The sequence below is a fragment of the Canis lupus genome, chromosome 14 (assembly GCF_048164855.1).
Source record: "Canis lupus baileyi chromosome 14, mCanLup2.hap1, whole genome shotgun sequence".
NCBI lineage: Eukaryota > Metazoa > Chordata > Mammalia > Carnivora > Canidae > Canis > Canis lupus.
Window position 1 is genome coordinate 41,855,840 of NC_132851.1, and position 24,493 is coordinate 41,880,332.

The 24,493-nt window shown below is 43.6% G+C and overlaps 1 protein-coding gene across 1 annotated transcript in view; it reads left to right on the forward strand.

Moving 5' to 3' along the window:
• Window positions 1-22,151, forward strand: part of GRXCR1 (glutaredoxin and cysteine rich domain containing 1) — a 115,300-nt gene extending 93,149 nt beyond the window's left edge. The window contains exons 3-4 of the mRNA XM_072773896.1: window positions 12,149-12,214; window positions 21,900-22,151. Coding sequence (XP_072629997.1) covers window positions 12,149-12,214; window positions 21,900-22,079 — 246 coding nt within the window. The 3' untranslated portion in view covers window positions 22,080-22,151. The remainder of the gene's footprint in view (window positions 1-12,148; window positions 12,215-21,899) is intronic.
• Window positions 22,152-24,493: the final 2,342 nt, after the last annotated feature.

The following is a 24,493-nucleotide window of genomic DNA, read 5'->3' on the forward strand; positions in this document are numbered from 1 at the left end:
CTTTGACAGATGGCCTCTGTTTCAACCCATTTACTTCTGTGCTTCAGGGAGGCAAATAGGAGACTCACAGGTCAGCACTTTAGAGCAGAAGCTTGCCTTTACCAGTGACATAAATGAAATGTGGAAATGGTCTATGGGACCTAAGAGATGGCAAGATCTAAAGTCTATGTTCTTTATCATGTACCATCACTGAACATTAGGCAAAATTTGTAAATTTGTAATATATTAATATCATGGTGTGTGAGTAGAATAATCAAAGTCATAGTAATAATAGTAGCACTGGGCATTATTAATTGAGCACTTGCAATGTTCTATATTAAACTGTGGCTTAACATGTTGGTATCATGCTTTATTCTCATAGCATTCCTTAGAGGTGGATATTATTTGGGAAAAAAATATATGTATTTAAAAGTGGAAAAAGTGAAGTTCAGTGAAGAAGAGCATAGACTTTGAAGCCAGGTAGATCTAGATTTGAACCCTGATCCTGACGACTGTTTGCCATGTGATGACCTTGAATGAGTACTCCTATGATACGCATATTATTCTAATCTCTTTGAGTCTCAGTTTCCTCATTTTAAAACTTAGGATTTTAAGAAATGTTTTGCTGGGATGTGCTAAAGATTTAAATGGGCAATGTTTATAGGGCACATGGCTAATGGTAGGTGCTCCTAAACTCCTGGAGGCTTCGCTTAGGGCCATTGCTCGAACCCCCTCACACCCCTTAAGAACTGTCCTCCTGGCATTGTCCTACCACTGTAACAGCCAAGTTTCTAAGAGATGAATCACAGGAGCCTCAAAACTTTGAGAAAATCCCAAGCTTGCTTTCTTTGGAGGCCACAGAGGCTGAGACAAAGGGAGATGACAAAGGAGTACCGTGCTTTGTTCTCAGTCCAGATTTAGAGACCTGAGTTTTATTCATCCTTCCTGACCTGCCTACACAATTAGTTCCTTGGTGTCCTTCTCCAAACAGAAGACATTTCTGGCAGGGAGAGTTCCTAAAGGAATGGGGAAAGAGTCTAAAAATATCTACAAGAAATCTCTCCGGACAAGGCTATTATTGCCATCCTGTTTTATTTCTTTTCCTAAATCTTATAGCTAAAAAAATTCTTAAATTTTGGACAGTACCCAGGAGTTTATGCTGGCCTCCAGCTCACTTCTATAATGTCCTCTTCATCCTGTGTCTATCTATCTCTGTCTTTATGTCCCTACATAAGTCTGTCTGTCCGTCCACCCAACCATCCATCCATCCATCCATCCATCCATCATATGTATGTATATCTATATCTACGTATCTCTGTTTATCCATCATTTATATGAATCATAGGTTATCGGTTCAAATAAGGTAGATATTTATTTGCCTCTCCAATAACTGAACTGGTAGTGGTCCAAGGGTGTAGATCGTCTGTGCTCCATGAGTGATTTTTATCTTATTGACCCTTCTTTTGGAGTGAGGCCTCATTTCCTGGTTAAAAATGGCTCGCCTTCATTACACTTTTTTCCCAGCTTGTTAAAAGGTAAAAAGAATGAATATGGGATGATCTCTTTGCTTTTAAGGGTCTGGCCTGGAAGTTGTATGCATTACTTCTGCTCTCGTCTCACTGACAGGGTCTCAGTCGCATGGCTACATCTAACTACACAGGAGACTGGGAAAATAGTCTTTCACGATAAGCTGTGTATAAATAAATTTTAGAGGATTCTCTGACTAAAAAGGAGAATGGATAGTGACAGTGGAATGGAGGTAATTAATTTTGTCTCCACAACAATAATACAAGGAGGGTAGTCCCACAATAAGGAGGTCACTGCAGTTGATTTTAAAAAGAAAACAGTTGACAATGAGGCTTTCAAAATAGATCTTTGGAATTAGGTTCAGTGGCAAATCCATTAATTCTACTAGCTTGCTAAAAATAACAAAAATGAACAACTATGATTCTCATTACTGAGGCTCCACACGTGCCTAGTTCTATGCTAGGCACATAACATGCCTTATCTCATTTATTTCTTACAACCCTACCCGATGGGGATATTTTTCTCTTCAATTTATAGCTGAGAAAACTGAGGTTTTGAGGGCTTAAGTAACTTGCCCAAGCTGCACACCCAATTAAGTATCAGGGACAGGATTTAATATGTGGCCAAACCCACAGTTTTAACTCCAGCGGTTCAGCCTTTCCAACATATCTTGTTACCCATGCGATTCACTTCCTTTTGCCATAGGATTACAGGAAGATGCTCATATTTTTATTCTCTTGTTCTGAAGACACATAATAGATGGACTCAAATTGTGATCGACTCCAGCAGAAAGGAATCCTGGGATTCATGGCTGGTGGGCTCGTTACTTTCTGCTTTCCCTTCTAGATCCCTTCTCTCCCCTTCACCGGCCCGCTCTGAGCCTCAGGAAGGAGCTTCAGAGTTGCCACCACACAGATGCCTTTGCCTTCTGCCTTCAGTCAGAGGGAGGCCCAGGGGGAAATCTGAGTGAGGCGGGAGAGAGAGGCTACTTGCTTTTTCTGCTCCCTTCAAGCTGAGGTGCAGTTGGGTCCGCTGCTGAGCTCCTCTCAGACCCTTCCCATGGCCACCTCTTCCATTAGGCTCTGTCCTATGGTACCTTCCTCAAGATTGTTAGCTTCGTTGTTGCCCACCCCCGGTGTTTTCACCAAGCTTGGTTTGCCAAATGTCATCCCCGCATCTGTAGATTATCCTTTCCTTAATGCTCCTCAGCTAAACTCTGGGCATCCACGTTTCCTGCTATCATCTTAAAAGATGCATTGGGTCATCCTTATGAGTTTAAAAAGAATGATTATTAGACAACTCATGACTCTTTAGCATTATAGTACCTTATAAAAATGGGACGTCTGCTTCATTTCATGACCATGAACTTCAAAACACTGCAGAAAATCTTTGTAGGTAGCAACTAGGTAGGGGTGGCAATTTCACTAAGCTCATAATAAGAAAAACAGAGTAATTTTTATTGAATGCATAAGCTTCAGTGATGACTGACTCTTCAGTAGCCTGTCCATGTCTAAACATCCTTGGATCCCATCTGGGATCTAGGCCTATTAGAGTAGGAGCGCCCTCTTATTAACGATTTATAATGGACAATTTTGACCAACTAATTATATTTCTCAATTCCCCTCACCATGTGAATCTTCCTCATATATTTTTCTCACCGAGTGACTAAATATCCATGTTATCTAAGAAAAATAATCAACTCAGTTCCTTTTCAGTACTGTTGTTCACTAACTGTCCTTAGTCTCTGACCTTCCAGAGAGCCCTAGCTGAAAGCTGGCTAAATCTCTCATAATGAAGAATACTTTAGCAAATCTACATCTTAGCTGGAAAGTCCTCAAGTTTTATATCATCTTTTATTTTCAATAAGTCACTTTCATCCCACTATTTTGTATAACACCCCACCTCCTTTTTTAAAAAAATTACATTCTTTACTTAATGGTGGCTCCATCCAAAACAATGTAATACTCTTTTTGATCTTCTTTTTATTTTCTTATTTATTGACTCTAGATAGGAAATGTTTGCGGACCAAATTTTGTGCACTCAAAATTGATCCTAAATCACAAATTTTCTCAGAGTTCAGTGATAATAATTAATAATAATAATAATAAACAACTACCAGTTATTAATTCCTATTGTGCGTCATATCGTGTTCTAGACTTATATATCATCTCATGTAATCTTTACAACAACACTAGAAACATAATTATACCCAATACAAATAAGGCAACTGAATCTTAAAGAGTTTACACTATTTGTCCAAGTTAAATTAATTTCTTAGTGGAGACACCAGGATTGAATTTGGAATCTTATTCAGAAAACCTTTGGTTGTAAAAATAAACAAGTGGGGCTACATCAAACCACAAACTTCCGCATAGTAAAGGAATCCATCAACCAAAATGATAAGGCAACGTACCAAATGAGAGAATATATTTGCAGATTATATATCTGATAGAGGACTAATATCCAAAAATATAAAGAACTCATACAACTAAATAGCAAAAAGACAATCGACCCAATTGAAAAATAGGCAGATGATCTGAATAGATTTTTTTTCCAAAGAACACGTACCAGTACATGAAAAGGTGCTCAACATTACTGTCAGGAAAATGCAAATAAACAACCCGATGAGATATCACCTTATCCCTGTTAGAAGTCCTATAATCAGAAACACAGGAAATAACAAGTGTTAGAGAGAATTGGTGCAGCCACTGTGGAAGACAGCATGGAGGTTCCTCACAAAATTGAAAATAGAACCATAATATCATCCAGCAATTTCACTTCTGGGTGTTTATCTAACGAAAACAAAAGCATTAACTCAAAAAGGTATATGCATCCCTATATTCACTGCAGCCATATTTTCAATAGGCAAGATATGGAAATGACCTCAGCGTTCATTATTGGATGAATGGATGAAGAAACTGCGATGTTCATATAGAAATATATTTATTTTATATGTATATATATATATATGTAAAAATATATGTTATTCAGCCTGAAGAAAGAATGAAATGTTGTATTTTGACAACATGGATGGACTTGAAGGCATCATGCTAATAAGTGAAGTAAGCCAGCCAGCCAGCCAAACACTGCATGACCTTATTCATTTGTGGAATCTAAAGAAAAAAAAAATTCATAGATACAAAGAACAGATTGGTGGTTGCCAAAGGTGGGGACGTGGACAGACAGGCAGGATAGGTGGAGCGGGTCAAAAGGTACAAATTTCCAGTTATAAAATAAACAAACGCTGGGGCTGTAATGTGTGGTGTAATAACTATCGCTAACAATGCTGCATTGTGGGTTTGAAAGCTTCCAAAAGAGTAGGTCTTAAAAGTTCTCATTACTAGAAAAAAATGTGCTACTCCATGTGGTGACGGACGTCAAGCAGACTTACCGCAGTGATCATTTTGCAACATATACAAATATTGAATCGTTATATTGTGCCCCGTAGACTGGAAAAATGTTATATGTCAATTTGAGTTTTAAAAATACCCTTTAATCACTGCATTCTAAAAATCAGTTTATGCAGAGAATTTTGTGACACAGCAGACAGCAGTCTTAGTGTATTAATTAAAACAGTCTTCTGGCTTGTAGCTCAGCTCCCAATACTATCTTTTTTTTTTTTTTTAAACCTAGTGACTTGATGTCACTTTTTTATGATTTGATATTAATTTTAAAGGAAAGAGAAAATACAGAGAGGATGGCCTTCTGCATAGAAAAGAGAATAATATATCCCCGTGATCATCCACTTTGATGATACGGCTTTATTATAAAAAAATCAAAATTGGCCCCTGTGAGAAATTTTTCTTTATAGCGACACTGAAAAGAGGCGACTGGGCGTTAATTACCCCAAACCCAAATCACTGTCTTTGGCAGGCATTTTTTTTAAGACCCCAAAGTCAGTGTTTTAGAATTACACAAACCAAGTCAACTGGTTTACAGTTTATCCTTCCTGCCAGGGATGCAGGGAAACCGTGTTCGTTGGAGGGGGTGCTGGCTGGTGCTGCCCAGGTGTGGCTACACCTGCTCTGGATGCTCCCCAGCCCAGGTGCTTGGGGCCGACCCCAGCCAGGAGCTCGATGGAGTCTGTTCGCGTCCCAGCAACAACCCAGGGCTGATTCCCCATGTGAGCTCAGGCGGCCCGTCCCTGGGTGTCCTAGGCCCCATTTTGGGGGAATCTGGCAGCCACAGACACCTCTCAGCAGCCATCAAACTCTTGGTGTCACCCCGCCCTCTGCTCTCGCCTCCCACCCCTGGTGCTGCACAGCCCAGGCCTCCTGGTCTGCATCGGGGCACAGCTCCCAGGGGTGCACCCTTTGCTCCCCATCAGGTGGCCATTGCAAGGGGCTGAGGGGGCACCTCCTGGCCCTCATGCCTCAGTCCCCAAGGGGCCGGTGCTCTACCATCACATGGCATCAGCTGTAGACTCACCTGCCCCAGGTGCATTCTGGTTTGGGCCTTGGCTGACCTGTCCTTTAGGATCAGCACTCACTGTGAGCAGTGGCCACTTGGAATCTAGCTCTGTGTTTGCCACTGACCTTACGGAGTGTGTGTGGTGCACCTCGCAGGGCCCTGGGCCCCAGACCCACCACCGGGCTCGCCGTGCACTGGGGCCCAGCGTGGCCTGAGAACACAGAGGCTGCAATACCCATTTTTTGTCTGGGAGAATTGAAGAAGCTTCATCCGTAAGCTAATATTTCAGTCGGGTGTGGAAGGATGCTTAGGAGTTTTCCAGGAGAGGGTGGGAAGGAGCCGGACGGAGCTTTGGGCCAAGGTACGAACAGACGCAAAGACCTATTATCCCATAGAAGACCCTGTCACGTCCGCAAGAAGGAGATAGATTCAGAGCATGTGGAATACAAGGTGTTAAAGGTCAGGGTTGGGAGGGCTGGTGCCTCCAGATCCTGGAGGGTTTTGTCGACCATGCTGCGGAGTCTGCGTGTCATCCCAGTCGTGGGCAGAGACACCGACAGCAGTGTAGGATGTTCAGTAAAAGAGAGAGAAATAGACAGCAGGGAGGTAGCGGAAGGGAGAGGCCAAAGGAGCCTGCCTGAAGCCAGCAGGGAGGATGAAACCTTGTACTACTTGAGTAAAGAGCCGCTTCTGTGACGGCATTTATTTGGAGACTATCTTTTACCGGTTAATGAAGAAGCAAGGGTGTTATTTCTTATCGTAGCCAGATCACCTAAAGCATCTGGAAGGCATCGCATTTCAGCTACTAGGCCAAGAAAGGCTTTGTTTCAGCTGAGGGGCTGGCATAGAATTACATTTAGGGCTCGGTCCTAGCTACTGTTTTGAAATGTGTTTAGGACATTCCTCAAGTCTTGAATTTTTAATTCAAATTTGATCTTATGATATCATCATATGGATCTTTTATTGGGGGCGACTTTCTTAAGAGGAAGAAGTAGTTGCATGGATAAATGTGAATAAAAATGAAGACAAGATAGCATGTAATATGCATGAGTAGCATACGATACGCTTATATGTATACATGCATTGAAAGTTGCGTTTGGTGTTGGTTAATGAGAACATTTTTCTTCTAGTTCTTCTGGACCTCTCAGAAATTTCAGGTCAATAGTTTCCAAACGTCGGAGTTCCACGTGGATTCCTGGAGCCTGGATAGCAGCATGGAGGTCCTTCAGCCCGGAGGCGGCTTCAGTCTGCACGTGTGATTTTGAGTAATTCTTCAGACACAACACTTAAGTGTTTTTATTTGTTTGTTTTGGTTTTGGATGATGGTGTTTGGAAACACTTGATCTACAGCTCTTCAGAGAAATTCGGAAGAGTATGATCGAAGCTGGCTGATGGCAATCTTAAGGTTTCCTTGACTTATTGGTGAAATAGATTGCTTACACTGTGGCCCGGTATCTTACGTACGTTTCTTCCAGGGCTCCAACCCAAAATACCATGCAGAATCTGATAGGAAGTTTTGCTGAACATAGTTCTTCTTTTTTTGAATTGAAGGAAGGGATGACCACGAAAGTCGTGTACATGTGATATTTGGTAGCCTTATTGCCTTAAATGATTTCCTTCCTTCAGTTTCTCTATGTGCTCGGTTACCTACTCTTTTACGTAAAGATAACAAATGAATCATTACACCCCTAATCTTGGTGATTAGGCTAGTTGCACCTTGTTACATATGCGTTTACATCTTATCCCAATATCTCTTTTGTAGTATTTTTGATGGTTCGAAATTTACATTCATTTGTGTGATCTTTTGTTTAACATCTATCTCCTCCAAAAGATTTCACATTCCCTCATGGACAGGGAGCCTTTTTGTTTGTTTGTTTGTTGTTCATATCTCTAAGAGCTCAGTGCCTAACCCAGAGCGGAGGCTCAAAGCTGTGCTGAATGTGGGAATAAATGAATGGACATGAGTATGAGTGGGTATGGTTGCACGCTTTTGCACATTCACAGATGAAGAATGATGGGTACGTGTCTGGTCGTCCCAATCAGCAAGGGGCTGATACCTTTTCTCATCTTACTCTTGTTCCGTGAAGGTGTGAGGAGTCTCTTTTTGGTGATTCAAGTGGGGAAAGAGTATGTGGACTGTCTTATCTTTGTCTGAGGAGCTTGTTACATTTGAAATAAAGCAGCTTGTTCACATGACACAGCTCGCTGCTCAGAATCTTAGGGTGGGAAGAATTTGAGAGTAGAGTTAATTTCATGTGTCGAAGTTTATAATGAATGAAGTCTTCTCCTGGAATATGCAGCGTATTTGAAATAACCAAATAAGGCATGACCCTGGCATAACGAAAGAACCGGGGGCGGGGAGGGGGGATTCCTTAGCTGCTCTGCACATTCATTTTGCTTAGAGTCATTGCAGTGAAAGCTTTCATGCTCTTTACTTTCTTGGGCACCCGTCAACAATCAATCCCAGTCATAGGCTGTCCTGTTCCTCGGACTAGGATTTATCGGGACCATGTTTTCACTGATAAATCCTATCAGTGTGTGGGCAGCATGGGGGGCACAATGGAGCGAGTGCAGCTTTAACAGGCAGCACCACCTGCATTCAAGATGTGGCCAGGCTTTGTATTGATTAACTGACAGGTGCTGGGCATGTTCCTTATTCTCTTCCAACTTTACTTTCTTTATTTGAAAAAATGAAATAATAATGCTTACTTTGCACTGATGATTAAAAGAGCTGATGCACCCAAAACATTACTATTATCATTAATTCCAGGATTGTATTAATTTTCTTAAAAAATTCTGAATCAATTGAAAAATACATTAGAAATATTTCTGTAGGCATCCTGGAAGTCTTGGTAAACTCCACCGACTAATAGAAAGATTAATTTCTTCTTGCATGGAACTGAATGGTAGACCCACTTTTTTTTTTTTTTTTAAGATTTTATATATTCATTCATGAGAGACACAGAGAGAGAGAGGCAGAGACACAGGCAAAGGGAGAAGCAAGCTCCATGCAGGGAGCCTGATGCAGGACTCGATCCCAAGACCCCAGGGTCATGCCCTGGGATGAAGGCAGATGCTTAACCCCTGAGCCCTGCCACCTGGAGGCTCCTAGGCTTACATTTCAAAAGTTAATAAACTCACATGTGATACTTTTAGCCAAATACCAACCTGGAAAGATGGTTCCCTAAGAATGTCAATACTTCCAAAACTACAGTCCCTTTTTTCGGACACACCAGTGTTTTTATAAAGCAAGTGATGATTAGAATAATTAGAAATCAAGTACTAACTTTTGCTGGAAGGCTGTGGGGCAGGAGACCTTTGTATAGGGAGGCAAGGTGCTCAGCAGGGCAGGTGGAGGCCACCCCAAGCAATGTCAGGGCCTCAGGACCTGAGGAATCTAATTTTCCTGCGAGGCCTATGGGCTGGGCTGGGCTCCTTGACCTGCTGCTGCCGCTGCTGCTTGGGAGAGGAGGGGGCAGTGATTCCCTCATCCTGCCCAGAGAGGTCACGCTCTTGGGTCAGCGCAGGGGGGACGCGGGACGTGGTGGGACGGTGGGATGCGGTGGGATGCGGTGGGATGTGGTGGGACACGGTGGGACGCTGTGGGTCGCCGTGGGACGCGGTGGGACACCATAGGATGCCGTGGGATGCAGTGGGACACTGTGGGACATGGTGGGACGCCGGAGATGACCCCACTGTTTGTGCTCCTTGCAAGGGGAGGCTGCAGGCCGGGGGGGCGGGTGAGCAGCGGAGGGCCACCCCGGGGCCTGGTGTCGGGCACGGGGTGTCCCTCAGCTCTGGGTGGGCCCCTGGGCGCCCGGGGGCAGCTGCGGCTCCGGGAGCAGGGGCAGCTCTGCTGACACGGGGCTGCTCCAGCAGCACCCAGGGTGCGGGGCGGGTGTGGCCGGTGTCGGGGCCAGTCCCTGCGGGTCGGAGCCGGCGTCCCTTCCGCGCCTGCACCGAGTTCTGGGCACCTGCGGGGGTGACCCGGGCGGCCGAGGGGCGGGGAAGCCGGGCCGCTGTGGCTTCTCTGAGGGCCCCCTGCGACCTTCGTGCTGTTGGGGGTCGTGGAAGGGCGGAGCCGGCCTGGGGAGGTGCTGCCCCTCCACGGCCAGAGCCCGGAGCCGGCTCCTCAGGCGCGGCAACGGGAAAACAGCACCTGCCGCTGCTGGCTCCCAGAATTTCCTGTTCTGTTCGGGGCTTCGGTGGCCTTGGCGGTCACCGTGTCTTCTGCGGCCAAGCCCCCTCCCCCCCCCGCCCCCGGAGTGTGACCGCCTCGGGGAGCCACGGTGTCCCCTGGAGCCCGCGCCAGCCTTCGCTGTACTTTGTAACATGTACATCAGGCTGACACCTCTGATGCTGATGAAGATGACACAGATTTTATAAGGTAAACTGAAGCACCACGAAAACGCAGAATTAAAGGCCCGGGTGCACCGACACTGAGAGCCCCCCAACCTCAGAGGCCTCCCTCAGTGGCGGCCCATCCCTGCGGCCCATCCCCAGTGGCACATCCTGGTGGCCCATCCCCAGTGGCCCATCCAGGCAGCACATTCTGCAGCCCATCCTGGCACCCATCCCGCAGCCCATCCCAGCGGCCCATCCCCATGGCACATCCCCGGTGGCCCATCCCTGAGGCCCATTCCCGGGGGCTCATCCCTGTGGCACATCCCAGCACCCATCCCCCCCGCACATCCCCAGGCCCATCCCCGAGCCCATCCCAGGGGCCCATTCCAAGGCCCATCCTGGCGGCCCATCCCAGAGGCGAATCCCCACGGCCCATCCCAGCACCCCAACCTGCAGCCCATCCCTGGGCCCATCCTGGCACCCACCCCAGTGGCCCATCCGGGTGCCCCACCCTGGGGCCCATCCCAGCGCCCCCAGGGGGCAGGCCCGTCTGTGACATGACTCCTTGGGCCTCCTCTATCCTTCTCTGCACCCCCTCCCCTTTTTGCCGCTCTACCTTGGCGCTCCTTTGTTGCGCGTTTACATAAAAATCCACTGTAACTTTCCTAAAAACGAAGACTTTTAGACTTTTTGAAAGGCATCTTTGAGTTTCCTACCATGCGCAGCACCAACAGGGATCCAGGAAGGGGATGCTCTGTCCCAGGCTGGGTGATTCATCAACACTTGGTTCCACGGCCTCTCTGTGCCCGCCACGGTCACTCGGTGTCAGGAGCCAGTGTGGACTGGCCTCCACGGCCTCTGCCCTTGACGGGGAATAGTCTCCTTCCCTCTCTGTGGCTCTGCTTGGGGCAATCTGGTAGGAGATGGTGAGGCTGGACTCAGGAAGAAGAACACAGTAGTGAGAAGAGGTGCCGTGGCCTTGCGGGAAGGGCAAACATTGCCCTCTTCTTGAGTTCATAGTAGACTTGTATTTTTAAATTATTATTATTATTTTTTAAAGATTTTATTATTCCTGAGAGAGACAGAGAGAAAGAGGCAGAGAAAGAGGCAGAGGGAGAAGCAGGCTCCATGCAGGGAGCCCGATGTGGGACTCCATCCCGGGACCCTGGGTCATGCCCTGAGCCGAAAGCAGGTGCCCACCACTGAGCCCTGCCAGGGGCCCCCATAGTAAAGTTCTAGAAGTGAAAACTGGCGGTGCAGTGAGGCCCCTGCTGGCGTCCCATCGCCATTCTGCTTCCTTCGTGGGTGGCCTCGGAATTGTTGCCTGGGCCTGGTGTTGCTGAGGCTGACCTCGGGCTAGTGCTGGGGTCTGTCCCCCGGGAGGTGAGGTTGGCTGCCTCGCTCATGTGTGTGCTTCCTCGGTGCCAGGGCCTATTCACTTGCTCACCGCCGCCAGCTGCTGCTGGCTTTACACGCAGGACTCCAAGGGGTCATGTCAGCACCGCAGGGACCTCAGGGCAGACAGTCCTGGCTGCCTGTCGGCCAATGGTTCCCTCTCCCAGATGGCCGAGCTGCCTGCGGCCCTGGGAACAACTGCAAAGGGTGTTCTGGAACCTTCCATACCTGGACTTACTGTGACAAGTTGTGGGCTGTCCCCTCCGGCTGGCAGTCTTCCATTTGCTGTCACCAAGCCTCGCTACGTGGGACAATAGGTGAAGGGAAAGAGGAATGAGCTCCCCTCTCTGGCCTCCTGGTTGTGGGGTTACTTAGACCTGAGGGGAGAACGGCGTGCAGTCTCTTGTGGGTTAAGCTCTCCTGCCTAGAACTGTTCCCTCCAATACTAACAAACTGGATTTTCTTCCCCCTCCCCACTCTTTCTTGTTAATAGGGTGCTGAGAAAATTTTGTCAATGAATGAATCAGGAGAACTGCAAGACCTCTTAACCAAAATTGAGGTAATTGTGCTTTTGGCAACTTATTTTTAGTAATCAAAATGTTAAACACGTTCTGATTGTAACTGAGTTTTCCTCATTGAATTTTTCTCATGAACACGTCACAGGATATGTGTGGCAGTTTTAATTTGAGATCCCCTGCTGTTAGATTTGCTCGGGCCGGAGTGACTTGAGGCTTCACTTCTACCCACCTCCTACTGTTGGGCAGGAAGTCTCGTCAGCTTTATTAGAGTCTGATTCTTGGCAATAGAGGTGATGATGAGGGCTTTCAGGAGCAGGCCATTGTCTTGAAGCACGTTTATGATTTTTCATTTAAATTATTTTTTCCCGTGGACCAGCTTATCATTTCCAAAGATTACGGAGAAGTTATTTCTCCAAAAGTGCACACTTTAATTTTGTCCCAATGCTTGTAAGTGGAGCATCAGAGCGGTGCTTGGCTCACATCCATAATACAGCACATCAGTATGGGACCAGGAAGCCCTCTGCTAAGCTGTCTCATCAGCCTGGTTCGATGGGTAGAACGTATATTTTCATATATTTTCTTGCCCAAACTGGGACGTTTTGACAGTGAAAAGGATATATTAATAATTGTTCTGGGCCCGCGCAGGGGAACCGGGACATTCCCAGGTGATATGGTCACCTGGTGTCTGTAGGCCACTACCGGTTCCTCTTGCTTCGGTCTCCTTTACCGGCCACGTGTCTGATTCTCTACTATCTTTTGTGCCCACTTGACGGAGAGAACCATGTGTGGCCTCTTCCTACCGTTCCTTTGTGTCTGGCTGGAATGCTCTTGGTCCAGTTCCTCGTTTCCTCCCGTGATCTTCGAGACCCGTGTGGGGGATCCCTTCTTCCCCAGATCATTCCTGGTCTCTCTCATCTTGGAATTCCTATAGCCTTCTTTTTTTTTGTTGGGTGCTTATCCAAGTCTTTTGACGTTTGTATTACTTTTCTTTGGTTGTTTGACTGATGTCCCAAATGAGCTATGTGCTCCTTGGTTTTAGGAATCACGTTTTATTCATATTGTGATCTTTCCCAGAAGGACCAAACACAGTGATGACGTGTACTTCATAGTCTGAAGCTCCTTTCAGCTTGAAAATCTGGATGGTTGCATTTATTTATTCTTTCCTTTTGTCTCTATATTTGACTCCAACCCTGTAAAACCAGTAATTTGGCATATCTTTTTATTTAAATGGTTTAGCTTGGTTGATGCATATCATTATTTTCTGTGTACATTTTTTAATGTATATAATGCTGTTATGCATTGTGCCTAGTCTCGTTGCAGAGTGTTTTCACTAGTGCTGTGTTTCCAAGGATGATCTATGTTGCTATGCGAACATTTAACCCACGTCTTCTAACTACCTCATGATGGGAATATTTTATATCTGTATTGTCCAAAGTAGGAACCACAGGCTAGATGAGCTACTGAGCACATCATAGCCACTATGACAGTGAATGATAGTGTGACTGATACACTGGATTTTTAATTTTATATGATTTTACTTGATTTAAAATTAAATGTGAATAGTCCCATGTGGCCAGTGGACGGTGCAGCTCCATGGTGACCACCCACTATTTTTTATCTGCCTACTTTCCCACTGATGGACACCCAGCTGTCCTACTACACCCTTCTCAAACAGTGCAGCCAGGAACAACCTTGAACACATTCCCTTATGGATTTCTCTGGGAGTAGACATTGCCTAAGCATACACTTAATTTTCTAGGTAGAGGGGTTTCTGAAATGGTTGCACCTTGCGAATGCTCCCTTTTGTAGAGAAAGAAATTCGGTGTGTTCCCACATTCTTTTGTTTGTTCGTTTCTGCATTCTTGACTATTTTACCTTGTTTTCTAAGGTTCTGTTCTCTAATTTTTGCTAGCGTAGTAGGTGTAAAGACATATTGCCTTATGGGTTTAATTTACATTTTTCCGATGACCACTGAATTTGGCATCTCATTTGTGATTGTTAGATTTTAATTTTTTGTGTGTAAATTGTGTACTCTTATACCTCACATCAGAAAAGTCTTGGAATTGTCTTTTGTTTTTCTTGGTTGGTTTTCAGAAGCTCCTGCTGTATTCTAAATATTAGCTTTTTGTTTGTTTTAGTCATTGTCAATATTTCTTTTCCTTTTTTCAGTTTCTTTCAGGATGGCCTTTACCCAACAGAAATCCTCTGATATCATCAAATTGATCATTCTGCCTCATAATGAAGTAACCTTTCATCTTAAGGTCACATAGATAGTATCCTGCATTCCTTTCTATTAACTTTATAACGTTTCACATCTAGGTCTTTATATAGAATGCACTTTTTTTTCTTACTTATGATGAGATAGCTTCCCCAAATCACCTATTAAATAATCTATCTTTTATTGCTTTGTTGTGCCAATTTTATATCATAGTAAATCCCCATATATACTTGGGCCTTGGTTTGAGCTCTCTGGTCAGTTCCATTGTCATATCATATTGTTTATATTTCTGTGGTTTAACAGCATCTTTTAGAGTCATATAGGGTAAATATCATTGCTTTTTTTTTAAAGATTGATGATTGGCTTAGCTGTTCATGGACATTTAATCTTTGAGTCTATAATCCCTTAATTCAACTTGATTAACATCATCATGCTATATAAATATAACTTCTTTCTCAGCTCAAAGAATTTCAGAAAGAAGATTTTGTTTTATTTAATTCTGTCTCCATTCTACAGATGACATAAATAGGGTACAAATATTTAAGATGGTTCTTTTTTATATTTATTTATTTATTTATTTATTTATTTATTTATAACTATTTTATTTATTTATTAGACACACACACACACACACACACACACACACACACACAGGAGAGACAGGCAGAGGGAGAAGCAGGCTCCATGCAGGCAGCCGGATGTGGGACTTGATCCTGGGTCTTCAGGATCATGCCCTGGGCTGAAGGCAGCACTAAACTGCTAAGCCACTGGGGCTGCCCCCTTTTCTTATAAAAAAAAAAAAATTTATTCATGAGAGACACACACAGAAAGAGGGGCAGAGACACAGGCAGAAGGAGAAGCAGGCTCCCTGCGGGGAGCCCAATGTGGGACTCGATCTTGGGACCCCAGGGTAGGGCCCTGAGCTGAAGGCAGATGCTCAACCACTGAGACACCCAGGTGCCTTAAGATGATTCTTGACATTGAAAAGAATTGTATGCTACTGGCTTCTTCTGTTGTAGTTGCTAGAAGGTGCTATATCTCTGTTTGGCTGCTTTTTGCATATAACAAAACTGGCAGAGAAATCGAGCCATCCAAGAAAACCCTAAACTCTGCCTGTGAAAGGGGCTAGGGCTTGAGGCAGCCTAACCTAGGTAAAGATACTGACCCTCAAGAGAGGCAGGTGGAAGAGCCAAGAAAAGCAGATAAGGGATGTAAGATTCAGGTCTAAACCCATTCCATTCTTCAAGCTGACGTTTGGCAGTGGAATAGGAGTTAAATATTCGTGAGGTTGGAAACATCGGAGGCTTAACTATGTAGCAAGTAATATTCTCAGTGTTTTATATGTATGATGTCATTGAAACTTCCAAACAATTCTGTAGGCTGGCTTCTGTTACTATCCCTAGTTTACTGACGAGGAAATGGAGACACAGAGGAGTAAATCCCTTGCTGATGCCCTTATACCTAGTGTTGGATTCATGATTCTAGTCACCTTGACTCCAAAGCCCGTGGTCTTCAGCATGAATTTATGCTGTCATGGCTCCAACGAAGTGTCATTTAGTTGTCTGAAAAATCCGACCACATGTGGCAGGACCCAAGGCTCAAGTAGACAGAACATGAGGTCCAGGGAACGGACTAGATTTTGGCACTGGGCTCCTCTCAGAGGGGTGAAGCACCCTGGAAGGTGGACGAGTTGGTAATGACTTTAGAGAGCCACCAGACAGATCTTGCCAAGTTCTACTTTGCTGTTACTTGGTGCTACGTGGTAGACGATGACTCTCCTGGTCCTTGTAATGCAGGTCCTAGTTTTTACTAGTTATTCCAAGTGATGGTGAGGAAAGAGGCATAGTAGCTGCAGTTGGGCTCTAAGAGTCAGCAAAGAATTTCAAGTTTCCCGGTCGAAGAATTTTAGCATACATCCAGCCCCAGTGAAAATTGCTCTGGGAAGCCGGATGGGCCTGACTCATTGATTAAGATTGTCAGTGGACTTAAACATGAAGAGCTGGCCAAAAGCCAGCAGAAGCCAGTGGAATACAGCAATAGCTGGTGTGGATCCTTGGGCTCAATGGAGTTAGGTGCTCCAGTGGGGGTTCTGTTCCTGAGACCAAATTTGCAGGGGATCCTCCCACTACAGTATGAGCTCCACGTGGACACACGATCCTCGTCTATTTTGTGCTATTCTTTACTTCTAGTGCCGAGAACAGGGATTGGCAAATAATAGACGAAAAGTATTTGGTGAGCGAAAAGATGGATGAGTCCTCTTTCATCCAAGGTTTCTTTTTTGAGAAGGCAAAGCAGTTAACTGGTGAAAAAGAAGAGAAAAATAATTGTTTCATGTAGGATAATGCTTGGGTGAGAAGGATGAAATCAAAACACCATTTGTGTAAAATTTGCTTGTTTATATATTTATGTATTTCTTTATCTTAATAAACAAGCTGGAGATTAGAAGCAAAGAAGTGTTCCCCCCAAACAATAACCATGATGGATAGCTGATCCTGCTGGTGTCCACGCAGAGAAAGCCAGGGGAGCCTGGAGATGTATTAGCAAACACCTGGTTATGGCAGATACTGAATTAAAGCTTGCAGATGGTAGAGAAGCTCCAAGTAGGCTTTTGCCTTACTATTTCTTTTAAAGATATGAACAGTCTTGTCATTTCTAATGAGATTGCCAACACAGTGTTCATTTCCGGTACTTTTTTCTTGTAAAATCTGACTCTCCCCTGAGGGCCAGTGACTACTTATTTATTGTGCATGAAGAACAGAGGTAAGGTTTTTTAGCTACATGTGGAAGATGCTAGACATGGCACAGGTTATTTTTGCAGGGCATTGGAACAGTCAGAAACTGCCCTAGCCCTCCCTGGGGGGCGCGTGGTTCTGAGTGATTGTCCCTCCCAGTGGGGGTGGCCATGGCATAGTCACCGTCCAGGGCCGCAGAGCACCACCTACTCATCTGGGAAATCAGGCCATGTACTCTGTCTACCTCTCTCTGAAGTCCAAGCATCTTTTTAAGTAGGTGTGGGGCAGTCCATCACCCTGGGTTCAAGAATCAGGCTCATATATTTAGATTGCTACGTTTAGGATCATAAGCCACAGATTTCCTCTGTGTCTGCATTTTGTTCAGTGACTTCTTTCTCAAGGCTGCAAACTGAGGACGCTGGACACTCTGATTATCGGGGAAGATTGTGTTTATTAGCAGTTTGATCAGAGAGGTGTTTAGCGGGCACTTAACAATCATTTGCCGACTTAAATTGTTGAATACAGTTTAAAACAAAATACAGGGACAGAGGTAAATTGTCCAGAGATGATTACACGCCAAGTGTGCGCTCTTGGACAATTTGTCATGTGGATATTTTTGCTTCATAGACAATCTGGATGATGAGGTTCATGGTTACAAGAACTCAGATAAATCACTTCCTCTTTGGTGGCATATGTAAGAGTCTTTCAAGCTCTCCTAGAATAGGAATAGATAATAGATAATAGATAATAGATAATAGATAATAGATAATAAATAGTAAATACCTTCATTTCCTAATCTCGAGGAAGACACCGAAGGCCCGTAATGTTTCTGTGTTAGCTAATGAGAAAATCTCTTTAGATTCCTGGATATGAGTTTGGGCTACAAAGGAAATCTATTTGAGCACCATTCATGAGCTCTACCCTTTTGTCCCTGTCTCCTCGGTCCTTTGTGAGCGACCCTGGAGTTCTTCTGGGCTTCAATTCAGACGATTGCAGTAGGGAGTGGACCTATTCAAAAACCTAAGGGTGGGGCCCAGAGCCACGGCGAAGTGTCTGGCTCGCTGCTCTCTCCGCAGTGCCCTGTACAGTGCCTGGCAAGGAGACACTCCATATTTGCAGAAGGAATGAATACAGGAAAGTGTCTCACCTGCCGAGTATATTTTTTAAAGTCTCTCACCGAGTATATGTCAGCAGAAATAGGTCAAAAGGGAGGATGACTTCTCATTCCTTTTTTCTTGAATTCTACCCCAAATGGACATGTGTCTACCCAAAGCACTATTCAGAGGAGGGCCGTTCTGGAGACTCAGGCCTCTGTGCTATTCTCACCCTGTGCATGGTTTCTTGCTTTGGGGGCTACAGGGCACCGCGGAGCCAAGTGCTTCAGGAGCCCTGTCTCTGCAGCAAACCTCCTCCCTGAGAGTGGAAGTCTGTTTGGTTGCCATGAGTAATGACTGTTGTTAACTTCAGGTGTTCCCTCTTCCTCCTTCCTAGAACACTGCCCGTGCTTAGGGGGCTTTTCTAGCTCTTTTAACATCTGCCCTGAGGGCAGAGCTGTCCACTTAGCTGCACCTAATACATCTAATTCAAGTCAGTTCTTTCTCTTTGCCGAGACTCTTTAGGTTGGGACCACAGTCTAACAAAAGTATAACGTTATACCACAAGTGCTCTCCGAAGGAGACAGTGAGAAATGACTGAATTATTTATTGTTATTAGAAGGACAAATGGAGTAGATTGTGCTGGACGGCTTTACATGAATGGGGTTCCTGGAGGCTAGTGGAGCGGTGGGGGCTCCAGACCCACGCCCCTACCCCTACCCCCACCCCCACTTCTGTTTCAGTCGCAGCATTTATCGTTTGAACCCTTTTAGGTTTGGGGATCCCATGTAATACGTTATTGGAGACAAGCTTGGATGTAAATAAAGGTTAAAAGCTGCAAGAGGAAAGACCATGGAATTTGCTCTTTTGTTTTGTTTTTATTTAAATTCCAGTTACTGAGTATACTGTGTAATATTAGTTTCTGGTGTATAGCGCAGTGATTCAACGCTTCCATGCATCACCCTGTGCTCATCACAAGTGCCCTCCCTAATCCCCATCACCTATTTAATCCATCGCCCACCTGCCTCCCCTCTGATAAACATGTTTGTTCTCTGTAGTTAAGAGTCTGATTCTTGGTTTGCCTTTCTCTTTTTTCCCCCCAGTGATCATTTGTTTTGTTTCTTAAATTCCACATATGAGTGCAATCATATGGTTTTTGTCCTTTTCTGTCTGGCTTATTTCACTCAGCACAAGACTCTCTAACTCCATCCACATCATTGCAAATGGCAAGACTTCATCTTTTTTGATGGCTGAGCAATATCCCATTTTATATATATATATATATTTATTTTACTTTTATAATAAATAATATATAATATATAATATAATATATTTATATAAAATATTTTAAATATATAAAATATATATAAATATATGCCATGTCTTCTTTATCCATTCAAGTGTCAAGGGTCACTTGGGCTGTTTCCATAGTTTGACAATATTTGAGACATACCTATACAAACATTTATTTGTAGTCTACCCGAAATTCAAATTAACTGGGCATCTCATATTTTTATTTGCGAACTTTGACAACTCTCTTCCACTTGGAACTCAGACCTAGTTATAATCTAGCACTAATGGTGAAGTCCCAGGCTCCGGGTCCCTGCAGTTCCTTTCTCTAGGACCTAGGCCAGCCCAACATCTGTTCTGACCAGTCAGGGCTCATGCTGTACAGGTCATTGTTATATCTTTAATACAAACTTTTGTCATAGTGAATGTCAAATGCCTGTCTATCATAGTCTTTCTAAAATTTTATAAGAACACCATTATTTACTAATTCTCCAATAATTTGCTTTTAACTTTTAAACTACCCTCTTTTCCCATAGCTAGGTTTGTTTTTACTCAAAGTTGTGTTTTTTTTTTTTTATTCTAAGAACCTTTTAATATAAAATTGTAAATTCACTATACCATATTTTGGTCAAATCTTGTACAAAGAAATGATAAAAACTCACCTACAAAGTAATTAGATTGCTATACACACTCAATCTAACTTCCTGGGTTAGTTTTGAATCTATAATTTTTTAAAAAGATTTTATTTATTCCTGGGAGACACACAGACAGGCAGAGATACAGGCAGAGGGAGAAGCAGGCTCCATGCAGGGAGCCCGATGCAGCACTTGATCCCGGGACCCCAGTATCATGCCCTGGCCAAAGGCAATGCTGAACTGCTGAGCCACCCGGGCAGCGTCCCTGAATCTATAATTTTGATAAAATTCCTTGTTTGTGACATTCAGTTTGCCAGCTACTACTTTCCATCAAAGTAATTGTGTGCCACTAAAAGTGAGTTATCACATGGATTTCACCATCCTCATATAATGGCCAAGTCAAATTGTAATTGCAAGTGAACTTTGCTATATATAGAAAATGTACATCTTAAAAGGAGTCTGGGAACATATAAATTTTCAGGCAATCATGCCCTTAATGTTTATTTCCCAAAATGTATTCCATAAGATACTAATTGTGAGAGGATTATGTAGTTGTTTCCTGGGAAAAGGGTTATCATAGCTGTGAATGCTGGGGAAACAGTGGGTTAAACCCAGTTAATCAGGTTCCTTTTCATTTGAGTGCTTTGGGGACTTTTGTATGTGTGGTTGTGAGTCTCCAGAGAATGGCCATCCACATGTGTATGTGAAATATGCCTGAATGCATTTCTGTGTGTGTGTGTGTGTGCATGTGTGTGTGTGTATTTACATTTCCCAGTCTTATTTTAGCAATTATTCTCTTCACAAAACCAAGCTTTCAAACACTGCTGCAGACTCCTATTTTGCAAGTCAGAAGCTTGGCATTAATTCACGTTTCTCTTGGTGTGATTCTGCAGTGGCTCCTAAGCTCCCCGCCAGATGGATACCTCTAGTGGACTCCAGCAAAGAATATGCGCTCAAAGGAGCAAATAGAAATGTGTGTGAATAATTTTCAAAATATTATCCTCAACACACAGCATACTTATTTTCATTCTAGTACGAGGGTATTTTATCTTTACTTGAGGTAGAAAGGCGGATGGCCATTGTGGAAAGTTTTATGGACTTGGATAAATGTCTTAAGAATTCTATGCCCCTTTCCTTAAATGGAAAATGAGGGTAAAGATGCCTGAATTACGTGCTTTGCAGTAGAAGGTGTCTGTTTGTGTAAAGGATGGGGTGAGGGGAGATGCTATACAAGAAGGCACTTGGAAGTGCTTCTAAAAAAACAAAGCATTAGTCAAATGGGCAGCACAACAATAAATCTTCACTTGATAGTGGCTCCTCCACCCTTTAGCGTTTAGTTTTCTGATTTTCCAGACTCACTGTTAGTGATAACTCTTCTATAAGCAAAGATATAAAACTTAAGAGGCACTGAAGGGAAAGCTACAGTACTTTCCTCTAATATGAATAACCATCCCGTGAATTATTTGGTTTGTAAATATGTGTTTTCATATGATACATTTCCAGAGCTTCAGACCCTTTACCCTAAATAGTACCAGCCTTCACAGATGGAGGTTGTGCTGTTGATGGCCATCAGCGGGATAATAGAGCCCTCCCCGGGGTCTCTATGTGTGTAAATGGTGGGTGATTTCAAGTCCACAACCGTGCTATGCCACAGTTGTTTTCCGACCGTCCACAGTGCAGAAAGACAGGGGAGCTGATGGAGTTGCTCATGCTAATGCATTTTCTGTCCCCTCTTGTCCCTTGGCCTCCTGCTACAGAGAGTGCAGCATCCGCATGAGTGTCCCTCCTGCGGAGGCTTTGGCTTCCTGCCCTGCTCCGCCTGCCACGGGAGCAAGATGTCAGTGTTCCGAAACTGCTTTACAGACTCTTTCAAGGCCCTGAAGTGCACCGCCTGCAACGAGAACGGTCTTCAGCGCTGCAAGAGCTGTGCTGGTTAGAGGGGACTCTCGCCCAGGGAGCACCTTGTTTTCTTAACTAAAGTCAAGAATATGGTTTATACTTTGATTTTTTTTAAAGGTCATGTTTATGGATTAATCAATAAACTTTGTTTATTATAATTGCCTTCGTTTTGACTGTGGTCATTTTCGTTGATTTATTAAATAAACGTCCACTTAATGACACTGTACCATGCCTGTGCTAGGCTCTGGATTCTCGTTGAAATGAATGGAACACCCAGCAGCATTCCAGGACATCTGAACTCTGATTTGTTGAATGTGTTTGATTTTCTAAAGAAATGACAAAACCTACCTAATGGTGCCTATGGCGACCTACCCCTGTTGTCTAGAATGAGTTAATCCAACTCCCGAGATGCCTAATACATTTCTACGTGTCTCGGCTACAGAGAGCTTTGGATAGTGGAAAAGAATATGATCATATTTACACACCTAGCAGAATTTTTAAAAGCTGTAAAATAGTCTTGGAGCTGATGACATTGTCATTTATCCATGTTATCAGGTGGATTTCTTGGTGATGATATAAAAGCTGCTGGAAGACTTATCTGGATTTAGTTTTTTAAATATTTGCTTTGTGCTATGGTCACTGTAAGCCCTCCCAAAAGGTGCTGTTGTTGTGCTTTTGAGCTAGACAGAGTTTGAACACACAGGCAGCGTTGGCAAAGTGGACAAAGAGAAATCTAGTTATAATTATTGGTTGTTACCTACCTGTACATGTGTCTGTATCCTGATGGATTCCCTTATGAATGACTTTAATAAATCACTTGCTCAATATTTGTGAAAAGGCAATCAAAACATTTTACACTTATAAAAAACTGCAAATCTTTACCAAGTACTTTCTTATCAGCGAAGCATGCTATAAGACGTGGTTTCTATTCTGGCACAGCCCATACTCTAAGAAGGAAGAAAGTATTAAAAGAATAAGTGTCAGCAAGATGGGTCTTATACCACGAATGGTACGCTGTGCTATGGGAATTGTAGCAGGAGAACCAACCTGGATGAGTTAGAAATGGTAAGAAAAGACTTTGTCGAGCAGCTGATGTTTAAATTCATGCATGAAGGATAATTGGAAACAAGTTAGCCACAGAGCAAGGGTGATTGTGCTTCGGGTAAAGAAAAGCATATGTGGAGTCCCAGAGATTGGAGAAAAGTAGTGTGTTTGAGGAACTGTAAGAAATCCAATATGGGGAGGGACAATCAATGATAGTGGAACAGTTTATAGCACACTAAGCCTCTTACTAATAACATATCTATTTTGAACAAAATAATGAAAAATAAACAACTGCTGAAGGCATTGGAAAGCAACTATAATCTGAAAGAAACTAGAAGGTATTCAATCACTGGGAGAAGGGAAACAAAATGAACCTACATTTATCCAGTTTACCCTCCAAGAACACTTCCCAGTTTGCACAGAATATAGCTCATAAAGAAAGTGCAAACTTATTGGATTAAAAAACATAAATATTGACATTTGGATTGTAGGCTATCTGGAACTGAAGGGAAAATTCTGAGAAATAAGAGAACCAGACAGAGGGAAGCCACCAAACATGCTTATTAATTCCACTTAAATCCTTGGCTGATTCCTAACCTACCTATGCAGAGTAATATTCTGGGACCAGTTCCATCATGTGGGAGTTTTCACCACACCACCAAGCAATTCTCTGCTACCAGTTGGGTATCCTGTAGTTCAATGAGACTCTGACACCTACAATCTACCTAGAGATGGTGTTACATCTCATAGGCCACTGGCTCAGCCCCATAAGACGGCTCTCCTATCACCACCACTTCAGATGTTTATCAAAAGTCTTGGTTGTCACCTGTGCTTCTAATCAACCCACTAGATATATGAGGTTCTAAAGACCCCCAATCTTGGATTGATTAGAGAACCCAGAGAAACATCTTACCTACCAGATTACCAGTTTATTATAGAAGGCTATCATTCAGGAACAGCCAAGTAGAAGAGATGCATAGGGCGAGGTGTGGGGAACGGGCTTCCATGCCCTCTTGGAACATGTCCCTCTCCCAGCATCCCCACATGTTCACCAACTCAGAAGCTGTCCTACATTCTAAGAGTTTTAGTTCTGTGTCAGAAAAGAGCACAAAGACCAATTTATTATAAATTTATTATAAATAAATTTATTATAAATCAAATTATAGATCATTTGTTATAAATCAAATATCACCCAGAGGAGGGAAGTAGCTGAGAGGCTGAGAGTTGAGCAGAAATTTCAATAGCTTCTCATGTTGCAAAGTCAGAGTTTGGAATTCAAGTGGTAAACACAATGAATGCTTCCTTAAAATCCCAGAAGAGCCCTGTATTTAGACTCAAGGCCAAGGATTAAAGGTTATTTTATAAAGCTAAGAGAAAAAACAAAATACCCTTGACTTTAAACAACCCA